Genomic DNA, 12,584 nt, shown 5'->3' with positions numbered 1-12,584 from the left:
TCATACAGACATAATATATGTCAGATTTTTAAGACCCTGAATTATCCATAATAATAACCAAGCAAAGACTTACTGTCATATAACTGTTAATTGTTTATTGAGATAAACTATTCCTTAGCCCACATATTCATGTTTCACAGTTCAGGAACACAGGTCAGCGATGAACTTCTTTTGAGTGCAATCCAAATAAGTCTATGAAGAGAAACACAATGGCTATGTTGATGATGAACGATCTTTATTAATCCCAATGAGGTCTATAATTGTTCATCTTCACCCATTTCCTGGTTGCCTAATGACAAGCTCCCTGGCCACCCTGCTTCCATTCTGGGCACACCAAACTTACTCTTATTTATTTATTTAGCAACGTTCTTGTTCCTCTGGCATCTGCATGCTGTTCTTTAGGTTATCTAACTTTCAATAATGTTTTTTATGTCTCTTTATATAAGTACTAAAGGACATTAACAGTCCATGGCATGATAAAGATCATTCTTACTAATTTTCCTGCCAGTGGAAAAGAAAGTTGTTTTGTTTTACAATAATGATAAATCAGCAGTAATACTCTGGATATTTAATGCATGCAGCTGCGGTGGTTTGAACAAGAATGCCCCCTTCACTCATTCATCAGGGAGCTGCACTACTTGAGAGGGAGTGTATGGCCTTGTTGGAAGAACTGTCACTGGGTAAGTTTTGGGGTTTCAGAAGCCCAAGCCAAGCCCCCAAGGATTCCTGCTGCCACCAATCCAGACACAGAACTCTCAGCTACTTCTCCAGAACCATATCTGCCTGCATGTCTCAAACTGTAAGCCAGCCCGGCTAAATGCTTTCCTTTACGAGTTGTGGTCATGGTGTCTCTTCCTAGCAAAGAACACGAAGACATTTTGGATAATAACAAGAAATAGAACATTACAGAATTAAACCTTCTATTAAGCAAGTTAATCACCTTGAAAACATCTGTAATAGAAAAGTGTAGTAGGCCTTTTCCTCATCCTAGATCTTAGAAAAGGTACATAGTTTAGTGGAGTTGAAAATGCTCATTAAAGAATATATATTATCTACACCACATCAAATTCATTTTACACAGCACAGAACCGAACTGAAGAATCTTTAAATTGTCTTTTGCCCATCTGTTAAGCTTGTATGAAATTGAATAACAAGCATAAGATTTCCAAAGCATGAACAGTGGTGTTGACTATTTAACAACCCTTAAATCACTCAGTCTTTCCGCTAGACACAGAAACTTAATTTATCCTGTCCATGAGGCACGAGGGCCCCCATGTTATGACAAACCAAACCAGAAAAGCATGCATAAATACCTATAAAAGATGTCTTTAAAATGTGTATTTTTAAGAAAGCTGCTTTATCAGAGTAATGTTCCCCAATGTCAACCTAGCAAATTGATAATTCCAAATAATTTTGAATTTTATGGCAGCAAGACCGCATCCCACAAACTCTGAGACAGTTCCCACCTCACCTGGCTGAATAAACAATAAATGAGCCAAAATAACTGTCTGAGAACAGAACCCCCAGTTGAGCTACAGGAACCAAATGAACACCTAACCAACAGAAAATTTACAAAACAGGAAATTAAAGAACATTTCTGCCTGCTTTTACCTCCATGCCTCTGTGTAGTGCAGTGCAATGTGGCCCAGAGAAACCACCACCCAATTGTTGGTTCCTCCCTCACTGACGCCAGTGAAGAGTGGTACCTGCTGGTAATACCTACTTGTCTGGTTTTGTCTCGCCAAGGAAAACACTGGTGGATGCTGTGGTGTGCAGGAGGATTACAGACCTCCAAGCAGAGGCACTAGAACAGCTAAGGCTCCAAGGGTAAACAGGAATGAAACTCAAAGGAGGATTTAGAAGTAGCTGTGTAGACAGGTAAACTGGATCCAGAGCATATCACATACAGATTAAAGATCAATCACCAGACCAAGAGGAGCTTGAGCCTCTATACAATGCTAATAAAGGCCTGCCTTCCTTCACAAGCCTTCATACAACGGGAGAGATTTTCTAAATGTCAAATTTTCAACAAAAAGATTACAAAGCATAGACCATTTCAATCACCAAAGTGGATCTCCATAAACCAACCACAAAAAAAAAAAAACCCTGGCCTTTGGTTTTATTTAAAATTTTAAAAAACCAACTGTCTTAAATATGTTCAATGAGCAAAAGAATATGAACAATCAAGTAAAAGCCTCAGAAAAATATGAAAAATGGGAATAACAAGAAGTCCTGAAAATACACTAATTGAATTGGTGGGGATCACTAGTTTCAAAAGCATACTCCAGTTGGCAGGAGATACAGCAAATCTGAGAACAGGTCATTGAAATGGCAAGAGTCTGGTACAAAAAGCAGAGCAACAGTAAAGAGAACGGTGGCGCTTGTAGATTAACAGGTGGGCCTACAAACGCATCATGGGATCACAAGAGAGAAAGGAGCAGAGAACTTAGAGAAGCTGCAACTAGAATAAGCCTAGCGACTACACCAATACATTATCTTCAAGCTGTCAAAACCAAAGGCAAACAGAATCTTGAAAGTGAAAATAAGTACCAAAGTAGCTGGTGCTGTACAGGGCCGATAGGCTACCAATGGACGTCTCAGCCTGGCTGCTGGAGGCTATAGTGAGGTTCTGTCAGCTGTACACTGTGTGATTCCATCACCAGGGAGGATGAGGCAGGAGGAGCACAGAGTTCAAAGTGAGAAAAATCCCAGTAAATAAAATTCTGTCAAATCTGCCAAAACTATCCTTCAAAAAGGGAGAAATTTAGAAATGTCTTGGTTAAGCACCAACTGAAGATCACTACCAGGGGACTACTCTTTAAGACAGACCTTGCTAGAAGCAAGCAGAAGCATGGCTCCTTTAAGAGAGGTTTTCCTGATTCAGCCATAGCAGAAAAGAAGCCGTGTGGTTTTAAAACGCTGTGCTGCCAGCGCCAACTCCAGCTATGGAGCATTTGAATGGCATTTGTGGGCCCGGGTGTTTCTGTGCCCACTCCGGGTCCGGAAGAAAGAAGCTGAGACCATACCCATGGCTCAGCACTCCCCGCCTGGGCAGGCAACATTTCTTAATTACGCATTACATTTTAAATGAACTGCACATAGTACCTTAATCAAGAGCAGAAATATACAATATACAATTGACCTTCCTTTTTATCTAAACAGAAAAGGGGAGGTGATGTGGGAGTTCCCTGTGTGCTGTGATTACCTTTAATGAATAAAGAAACTGCTTTGGACAGAACTTAGGTAGACAAGGAAAGCTAGGCTGAATGCTGGGAGAAAGAAGAGCAGAATCAGAAGCAATGGAGCCACAAGAGACAGACGCTGGGAATTTTAGCCAGTAAGCCACTGTCATGTGGCAATACACAGATTACTAGAAATGGGTTAAATTAATATGTAAGAGTTAGCCAATAAGAAGCTAGATCTAATGGGTAAGCAGTGATTTAACTAATACAGTATCTGTGTGGTTATTTCGGGTCTAAGCTGGGCCTCTGGGAACCAACAAGCAGCTTCCCTCCCACTACAAGCTACACAGAGGAACTGCTCTGCTGAAGGACCTGAGCTCCCCATACTGTAATCCTGGCTTCTAACTCTCACTTCCAATCCTTCCTTCTTCTTCTTTTTTTTTTTTTTTTAAGACAGGGTTTCTGACTGTCCTGAAATTTACTCTGTAGACCAGGCTGGCCTCAAACTCTCAGAGATCCACCTGCCTCTGCCTCCCAAGTGCTGGGGTTAAAAGCTAAAGGCGTGCGCCATCACCACCAGGCTCTTAAATCCTTTTATAGTATTTAAAAAACAAAGGCACTGAGGAACAATCTATAAATCTGTTAACGAATATACGATATATAAAATTGTGTAACTATGGCATCAATAACAAAGGAAGGCATCACAAGGTAATGTTTTGTGTTGAATTTACATTTGTTGACTGTTAGAACTGTGCTGTGTCTCACAGCATAACTTAAAAATACTAATTCATATAGAAAAGGATATAAACCATTGAAACTTCTTCATAGGCATATGCATGCATGCATACAAAAGACCTTCCTAAATAGCAATAAAAAGGGGGGGAGCCATAAAACATACCAAGTAAAAAAATGTAATAATGCTTTTCCACACTAATAACTGACTTACATGTACATAAACTAAATTTCCCAACCAAATTACACTTAGGGTCCTAGAGAGTGAAAGGAAAAATATTCCACAAGTAGAAACGAAGGGGCTACGCTGACACCAAACAAAACCAGCTTAAGGGAAGAAAAAAAACCCTGCAAGAAGCACTTTATGGTAACAGGGCCAATTGTCATGGAAAACAAAAATACACATGAGAAATCCAAATGCATGAAGTATACAGAAAAAGAAATGGAGAAATAGTTCAATAATAGTAGTTGAGGACTCTATATAGACAGAAGATGAGGAAATAAAAAACTGAAAGTAGAGATAATTGTAATCATACATCAGCATCTACTCATAACAGAATACAGAATTTTCTAACACACATTAGGTATGGTAGCTTGAATAAAACTGGCCCACATTGGTCCATGCGGAGTGGCACTATTAGGAGGTGTGACTTTGTTGGAGGAAGTGTGTTACTGGGGGCGGGGCTCTGATGTTCAAGCCAATCCTAGTCTAACTGTCTCTTCCTGCTGCCTGCAGATCAAGACAGAACTCTCAGCTTCTTCTCCACCATGTCTGCCTGCACACCAGGTCCCACCATGATGATAATGGACTGAATCTCTGACACTATAAGCTACCAACTCAATTAAATGTTTTCCTAACTGACTTTCCTATCCAAGACACCATGATAGGGCAAAACACGCATTGACAAATCTCAGGAGGCTTGATAAGTATCTTTTTACCACACTGGCTTAATTAAACTAGAAAATCTCCCAAATACACTGAATTTAAAATTCTAGAACCAATGGATCAATGAGGAAGTCACAAGGAAAAGTTAAAAGCTCAAATGAACAACCTAATAACATCTAGTAAAGCTGCCAAAAGAAAGGAAATTAACAAAATCTCGGTTCTTTGTAAATGTCAAATATATTGAAAAATCTTTAGTTAAAATGGCAAGAGAAATGAGAAAGTTCAGCAAAATACAAAAAGTGAACTTGTAACTTAGATGAAGACTATTAAGACTTGCCAACATGAACTCAAGAAATCTAGACAGCAGACTAAAATTATTAAAATGGTAAGACTGAATCAGAAATCAAAAAATTCATAAAGGAAAGTCAAGGAGCAGATGAATTTTACCAAAAGTTAAAGAATTAACACCAATCCTTCCAAAGTTCTTCCAAAACAGATAATAAAATGTCCACATTGATTCTAAATCCAACACTGTCCTGACACCTAAACAGATAAAAGATCTCAAGTCAAATAACAGTGCAAAAATCCTCAACACTAGTAAGAGTCATTAGCAGGGCTGATTATATATGAAGCCCAAGAGACTAATTTCTGGAATTAAGGGTGAATCGGATCTCTGTGAGTTTGAGGCCAGCCTGGTCTACAGAGCTAGTCTAGAACAGCCAGAGTTACACAGAGAAATCTTGTTTTGAAATACAAAGCAAAACAACAAAAAACAAAAACAAAAAATTAATAGAAGTGATATACCATAAATGGAATTTTTAAAAATTCCACAACCTTCTTAATAGATGTAGAAAAAAAATCTGATCTAACATCTTTTTCATGATTTAATACAAACAAACAAATTAACAAAAACAAACTAGGGGCTGGAGAGATGGCTCAGCAGTTAGGAGCACTGGCTGTTCCGCCAGAGGGCCCGAGTTTAATTTCCACCACGGTATGCCTGCTCAGAGCCATCTGTAACTCCTGTTCCAGGGGATCTAATACCCTGTTCTGACCTCCTCGGGCACCAGGAATGCAACTAGTCCACAGACACACAAGCAGATAAAGCACCCATATACATTATTTATATCGCTATAGAAACAGATTTATGTAGAGCGATATATACATTTTTTTTTTAATTTGGTGGGGGTGATGAGATAGGTAAATATTTGTGTAGCCCTGGCTGCCTTGAAACTTGCTATGTAGACCAGGCTGGCCTCAAACTCAAGACATCTGCCTGCCTCTGCCTCCTGAGTGCTGAAATGAAAAGCATGTGCTACCACATCTGGCTCTAAGTGTTCTGAACTGTAAAGGCACATACTAGGTATAGTAGTGCAGTGTATCTCAGCACACCCTGTCTACCATCAGCTGTAAGAGAAACTGAAACCTTTTCCTTTAGACTCAAGAAAATGACCATGCCACTTCTGTTCAATGTAGCACTAAAAGTCCTAGTCAGAAAAATTAATTGAGAAAATAAAAATACACCCAAAAAGAAGTAAAATCTGTCTTTGTAGGTGACATTTTATATATAGAAAATTCTTATGATACACACAGAAACAGGTTAGAATGAGTTTTGCAAAGTTGCGGAGTATAAAATCAAAATACATTAATAATAAAAGAAAATTCTATTCAGATTTTTGAGCAAAGGGACACAAGCACTTTGTTGAAAGACACAACAAAACTTCCTATTAAGATGTCCATACACTGGCCAAGTGGTCAAAGCACAAAAATACCAAATCAAAATGCAGTTTGGGTCCCGAGAACCTCTGTAAATGCCAAACAAGACACAACAGTTCACCTGTAACTCCACCCCCAGGATAACCTACTAGCCTCATCAGGGCTCTGGGGTCAATGGAGACCCGCCTCATACACAGGAGCACTCTCCACATTAGCCTGGGACCTCCACATACCCACACACATGCAAACGCAGTGATACATACACAGGAAGGGGGAAATCCCCAATATACCCAGTACCCATACGGACATGCAACACTCAAAACTAGGAGGGCCAAATCAAAACTTCCATAAAGGATGCCAGCCCTATTTAAAATAGTTAAGACAGCCACTGTCAAAAGAAAACAAGTCAAGTGCTGTGAGCACATGGAGAAAGGGAAGCTCTGAGTACTGTGGAAGCGTGACTACTGCAACCACTAAGGAGAACAGGTACCAAGCCCAGCAACTGACAGGCAAAGACATCCTACTGTCTACCGACAAACTGATGAACAGAGTTAGTAAATACAAACAACACAACAGGCGTGGTGGCACACACCTACAATCCTAGCTATTCAGGAAATAGTGCACAGCCAGTTTCCACAACCTGGTAAGGCCATTCCTCAAAAATAAAGCATCTTGAAACATTATACTTTATGTTTGTGTGTATGTATATGTCATCTATATTATATATAATAACATGGTACATCATGTGTTCCATCTGTTACATATAACAGATACGACATAGTATGCATTACTGTGTGTATTCTATAAACATATGTGTATAAATGTGTGAGTGCATGTATCCTATAAATATGTGTGTATAAATGTGTGAGTGCATGTATTCTATAAATATATGTGTGTATAAATGTGTAAGTACATGTATTCTATAAATATGTGTGTATAAATGTGTGAGTGCATGTATTCTATAAATATATGTGTGTATAAATGTGTAAGTACATGTATTCTATAAATATGTGTGTATAAATGTGTGAGTGCATGTATTCTATAAATATATGTGTGTATAAATGTGTAAGTACATGTATTCTATAAATATGTGTGTATAAATGTGTGAGTGCATGTATTCTATAAATATGTGTGTATAAATGTGTGAGTGCATGTATTCTATAAATATATGTGTGTATAAATGTGTAAGTACATGTATTCTATAAATATATGTGTATAAATGTGTAAGTGCATGTATTCTATAAATATGCGTGTATAAATGTGTGAGTACATGTATTCTATAAATATGCGTGTATAAATGTGTGAGTACATGTATTCTATAAACATGTGTGTATAAATGTGTGAGTACAGGTATAAAAGATGGGATGTAGTCACAAGTCAGTGATCAATGCTTGCCAAGTACTGCACAACGCTCCAGGTTCAATTCCCAGTAACAACATACAGTGGAGTATCTTCAGCCTTAGGAGAGGACGTGGCTGACAACATGCTAAAACACTTTGCTAACTGAAATAAGCCAATCACAAAATGACAAACAGGGCCAGCAAGATGGCTCAGAGGGTTAAGGTACTCAATGCCTACGTCTAGCAACCTAAGTTTGATCCCTCAAACCCATGTACCAGGTGGAAGGAGAAGCAACTCCAAAGTTGTTCTATAACGTCCACACGCATGCACACACCCACAGAAAGACAAACGATGTGGTCAGATTCCTAACAAGTACAGCAAAGCCGTCAGGGTCTGGGAGGAGGGCACGGGCACTGTCACAGGCACAGCACAGTTCTGAAGGACTGGCTGCCAACAACTGACAGCTAAGAAAGGCTAAGATAACTCACACTGGGCTAGCTAAGACCATTCATGACAGACCCTCGGGGCACTGGTCACCTGAACATTCTGAAGTCACTTCGCACTCTGGAAGATGCCAGCCTTCCTCATCTCTTCAAAGTCCTTCATGGAGTCGTACTTCCTGTAGAAATCTGCATACGCCTTCTTTCTGGGTTCAGCCACGCCAAACTGAAAAATAACACAGCCCATTATCACACTCAGTTTTCAGAGCAGAAATACCTAAGAACAACCTAAAAATAAATCAACACCACATCTGTCTTCACTGCTTACTGAGCCATCTATTTCCTAAGACGAAGGGTGACAAATGAAGGAAGAGGCTACAACTGCACAGCGAGAAGCTCACTAGGACACATTACCCCTACCCTGTGCAAGGTTGTGCATCCGTATTTGTGTGTGTGTTTGGTGGAATAAGTGCACAGTTAAATACAGTACAAAATAAATGAATGGCCTTCCCTCCAGCAAACACTAAATATTGCCAGTTGGAACACAGTAACAACCTAAGCAGAATGTGAATTTTAAAGAGACCTAAAACAGATTTAAAGACATAAGAAAGGACCAACAAGTTCTAGGTGACTACACTAACAAGATCTGAATCATTTTGCAAAGGAGAGAATGAAATCCAAAGTGATGGCTGATTACTTCAAAAGGAAAGCCTTTAAAGAAAGTACTGACACTTCAGCATCAAAGAAAAAGATAGGAAGAGGTGGGTTCATGTTGGATTTCATCTTGCATATAGACAATCAGCACAGAAGGAAGAATATTTCAGAGACCAGGTGGAGTTCAAGCAACTGATCAAAATCTAAGCAGCAGCCACGGCTGACATTTGGTTATCCAAATCCATGTCTGCGCACAGCAAAGATTTAGTCTCCACAGAACACTATTTAGTGTATTTTGCCAAAATCAATCTCATCCTGCACATAATTTCCTGCACCAATCCACATCAGTGAGGCGCTAAAGAAATGCACAGAATCATGCTATCTGAAGTGAAGCAATGCAGGAGACTTGACTGCTCCTCCTCCTATTAGAATCCCCAGTTTACTTCAGCAAGAGGACAGGAAGAAGGCTCCTCAGTACCCTCTGAGCCTGAGGCCCCTCCCTCTATTAGAGTTTAGACTGAGTTGATGTCTACATGACAAGGTTAAAGGATGTCCAGACACCTGTGTTCTGAGAAACTGGACTAACAGGCATCCACTACCCTCCAACCTTAACATAGAAGGTCCACACAGAATAAAAAGTTGACAAAAGACAAATTTTCACTCTTCTTGAGCTAGGGACAATGAACCTCCTACTTTAACTCTGGACTTAAAAAGAACACCCCATGTCCCTCACTAGACCATCGAGCCCCTTGGCTCTCAGATCCCCAGATTTGGAATAAATTAGAACACCAGGTTTCTTGGTTGTCAGCTTCAGTTAACTTGACACACATGTGGGCATACAATGGGCAGTGCCGTCTAAGGGCAGGTGGTCTTGGGTTTTAGAAGGTAGCTGAGCATGTAAGAAGAAGAAAGCCAGCAAGCAGCATTCCTACTTTGGTCTCACTATGGACTGTTACCTGTAAGCTAAATAAACCCCTCCTCAAGTTGCTACACCTGACAATGGAGTGCCCCATTTAAAAAAAGAATAAAAGACAACAGACTTTAAAAAGTTCCATCTGTTAGCTGGGCTGTGGTGGCACACACCTTTAAACCCAGCACTAGGGAGGCAGAGGCAGGCGGATCTCTGTGAATACAGAAATATCAAAAGTTACTAAAGTCCTGATTTTAGTCAGGCAGTGGTGGTGTGCACCTTTAATCCTGGCATACAGGAGACAAAGGAAGGCAGATCTGGGTTGAGATCAGCCTGGTGTACAGACAGTTCCAGGACAGCCAGGGATACACAGAGAAACCCTGTCTCTGGAAAAAAAAATAGCCCTCAACTTTCTCATGATTTTATTCCAAAAATATGATAATATGCACAATAATAAACGTTTAAGAGAATCTTAAATAACAATATAATCTGACTTAAAAGGGGAAGGTATGTGAAAGAAACACTGCAGTCCACAGACAGGTCAGGCCCTGGTGGCACACACCTTTACATCGCAGCACTCGGGACAAATGTCCCCCAACAATCAGCTGCAGACACTCTAATTCTGTGCACCCTCAGATCTCTGAGCAGTCTACAGAGCAAGCTCTAGGCCATCCAAGGCCTCATAAAGATACCCATCTCACTACCCCTTCATATCAACACAAGGCCAGCGTTAAAATACTACTTTTGTCAATTCTTCAAAACTGTCCAAATAGAGACCTGCTTGCCCTCTACCCCAAGCATCTGCTCTTTGTTGGAGGCTGGAATTTATTCTCCCCAGATAGACCAAATCCTACCTTACAAGACCTCTGGAAATAAGGCCTCAAAGCAAGTTCAAAATGTCATGGGTCCTAACCTAGTCTCTTTATAGGAAATCCCGTCAGTTACATAAGACCGTGTGAAGACAGCACAAGAGAAGGATCCCTGCTCTTAAAAACTGAGCGTGTGGAGGTGCAGGTTTTTAATCCCAGCACTCAGACAGAGGCAGCAGATTACATGAGCTGGAAGCCAGCCTGATTTAGCCGTGGCTATATAGTAACACCCTATCTCAAAACAAAACACTTGTGAGAAAACAACTGTCCGTGTTTAAACCACTCGGCCTGGCTCTTCGATATGGCAGCCCTAGCAAACGAACACAGCTTCAATTGAGGAGGAGGCGAACAGCATGGCGCCTGAGTGGCTTCTTCACACTGAAGCCCAAAGGTGGGAGGCAATACATTGAAGACGGAGTCTCTATTTTAAAAACCCCTTAATAGGTGTAATAATAGGTTTTTAAAATCAACAGCTTGTGACCCAAAGCACAAACAGCAAACACATACCTTATAGGCAGCAGCCACTCCCAGGGCCACGACGAAAGCGCCAACAATGTGAACCCGCAGGCGCTTGGCCAGAAGACCACGCATCTGAGGTTTCGGCAACGCACCGGAACTCATGGTCGTGAATGTCCTTTACCCGTAAAACAACAAAACAAAAACCTTAGAACAGGGTAAGTGAATGACCTCTTCACGCACGACGCACCGCTTGTACCTTACACTGTGACTGACCCCTCCCGCCAGGTTTCATCTTGGCCCACTCCTCTGCTGGGCAGTTCCACCATCCGCAACAACGGCCACGGTAACCGGCACCACCAGCAACCCACGACCAAAAACTACGAACGCAAGTGTCCCCAGGCAGAGAGACGATCTGATCTCGCTACTGCTCCTGAGAATCTAGCCTTACAAAGATAAGTCTAGGGTAGGGAGACTGGAGGCGAGCAGGCACCTCGGGGCCCAGACTCCCGGGCTGCAGCAGGGCCGCGCGCACAGGCCAGGGGCCTCCAGCTTCAGTCCTGCTCTCCCACCAGGCGGACCAGCGATGTCACCGGTGCCTGAGCCGGCGGCTGCTCCGCCTCGGTCCCCTCCGAGAAGGCGCGCCAGGCCCCACGGGTCGTACGACCCAACCAAGGTCATCCTGGCCTCGGCAAAACACAGCGGAAAACGGGCCCGGCCGTCCACCCGGGGAGCCCCGGGGCTCCGCAAGGCTCCTCCGAGGCCCCTGCGGCGCGCACGGGCAGACGGCGGGGTCGTCAGAGACCCCGGGGCCCGCCAGGCCCGCAGCCTCCGGAGGACGCGGCGGAGACGAGCGCGGCCCCGGGAAAGGGAGGCCCGCGGCGCCGGTAGGCTGGGACGCGGGACGCATCAGAGTCCTCGGTCCCGGGACTGCCGACCCCGCAGCCGTCAACCCCCAGGGTCTGAGACGCCGCCCGCCTCACCTCCACCCCAACGTCCTTCCCGGTTCACACCGAAATGGAGAGCCTTCCCGCAGCGCGCAGGCGCACAAATCCGTGGAGGACCCGCCTACGGTAGCCGATGAAGTTCACAATTGTGCAAACGCGAATACAATTGGTCACAGCTGAAGCAAAAGTGGACACCGGTTTTTACTCTAGGTGCGACCTCAAAAATGAATCTTGACTACCTCAAAAGGTTCCTTCAGTAAATTGAAAATATTACTCTTGACCCGTGTTGTGAATTTATTAAGAAATCCATAGATATTTCACACGTGGGGAAAAATTAATGTAGTACAGAAACGCACTATCTTGTGGAATGAAAATGAGCGCAGTAAAGACGTGGACCTGGAACTTACAGATGTCTGATAGGCAAACACGTGGAATATGCCAAAGACGATGA

At 42.3% G+C, this 12,584-nt stretch overlaps 1 protein-coding gene across 2 annotated transcripts; it reads right to left on the bottom strand.

The window, feature by feature from the left end:
• Positions 1-73: 73 nt before the first annotated feature.
• Cox6c (cytochrome c oxidase subunit 6C) lies at positions 74-12,317 on the bottom strand. 2 transcript variants are annotated; one of them, XM_075961210.1, is made up of 4 exons: positions 12,170-12,317; positions 11,238-11,364; positions 8,395-8,523; positions 74-192 (listed from the first exon to the last, which is right to left on the bottom strand). In XM_075961210.1, exons 2-3 carry the CDS (start codon positions 11,349-11,351, stop codon positions 8,410-8,412), a joined length of 228 nt encoding a protein of 75 aa, XP_075817325.1. In that variant the 5' UTR covers positions 11,352-11,364; positions 12,170-12,317; the 3' UTR covers positions 74-192; positions 8,395-8,409. The 2 variants fall into 2 exon arrangements, 1 of the variants encoding a protein (XP_075817325.1); XR_012909665.1 differs by lacking the exon at positions 74-192 and adding an exon at positions 4,274-5,492 and having other exon boundaries at positions 6,081-8,523.
• Between the last annotated feature and the right edge of the window lie 267 nt (positions 12,318-12,584).

Source organism: Microtus pennsylvanicus, chromosome 2, assembly GCF_037038515.1.
Source record: "Microtus pennsylvanicus isolate mMicPen1 chromosome 2, mMicPen1.hap1, whole genome shotgun sequence".
Classification (NCBI taxonomy): Eukaryota; Metazoa; Chordata; class Mammalia; order Rodentia; family Cricetidae; genus Microtus; species Microtus pennsylvanicus.
The sequence above is the reverse complement of the archived record's forward strand: the minus strand, read 5'-3'. Positions and strand labels throughout refer to the sequence as shown.

Coding starts and splice junctions, on each gene's coding strand:
- Cox6c (XM_075961210.1), bottom strand. CDS start 11,351: ATGAGTTCCGGTGCGTTGCCGAAACCTCAGATGCGTGGTCTTCTGGCC. Junction 8,524..11,237: donor GAGTGGCTGCTGCCTATAAG/GTATGTGTTTGC, acceptor GTTATTTTTCAG/TTTGGCGTGGCTGAACCCAG.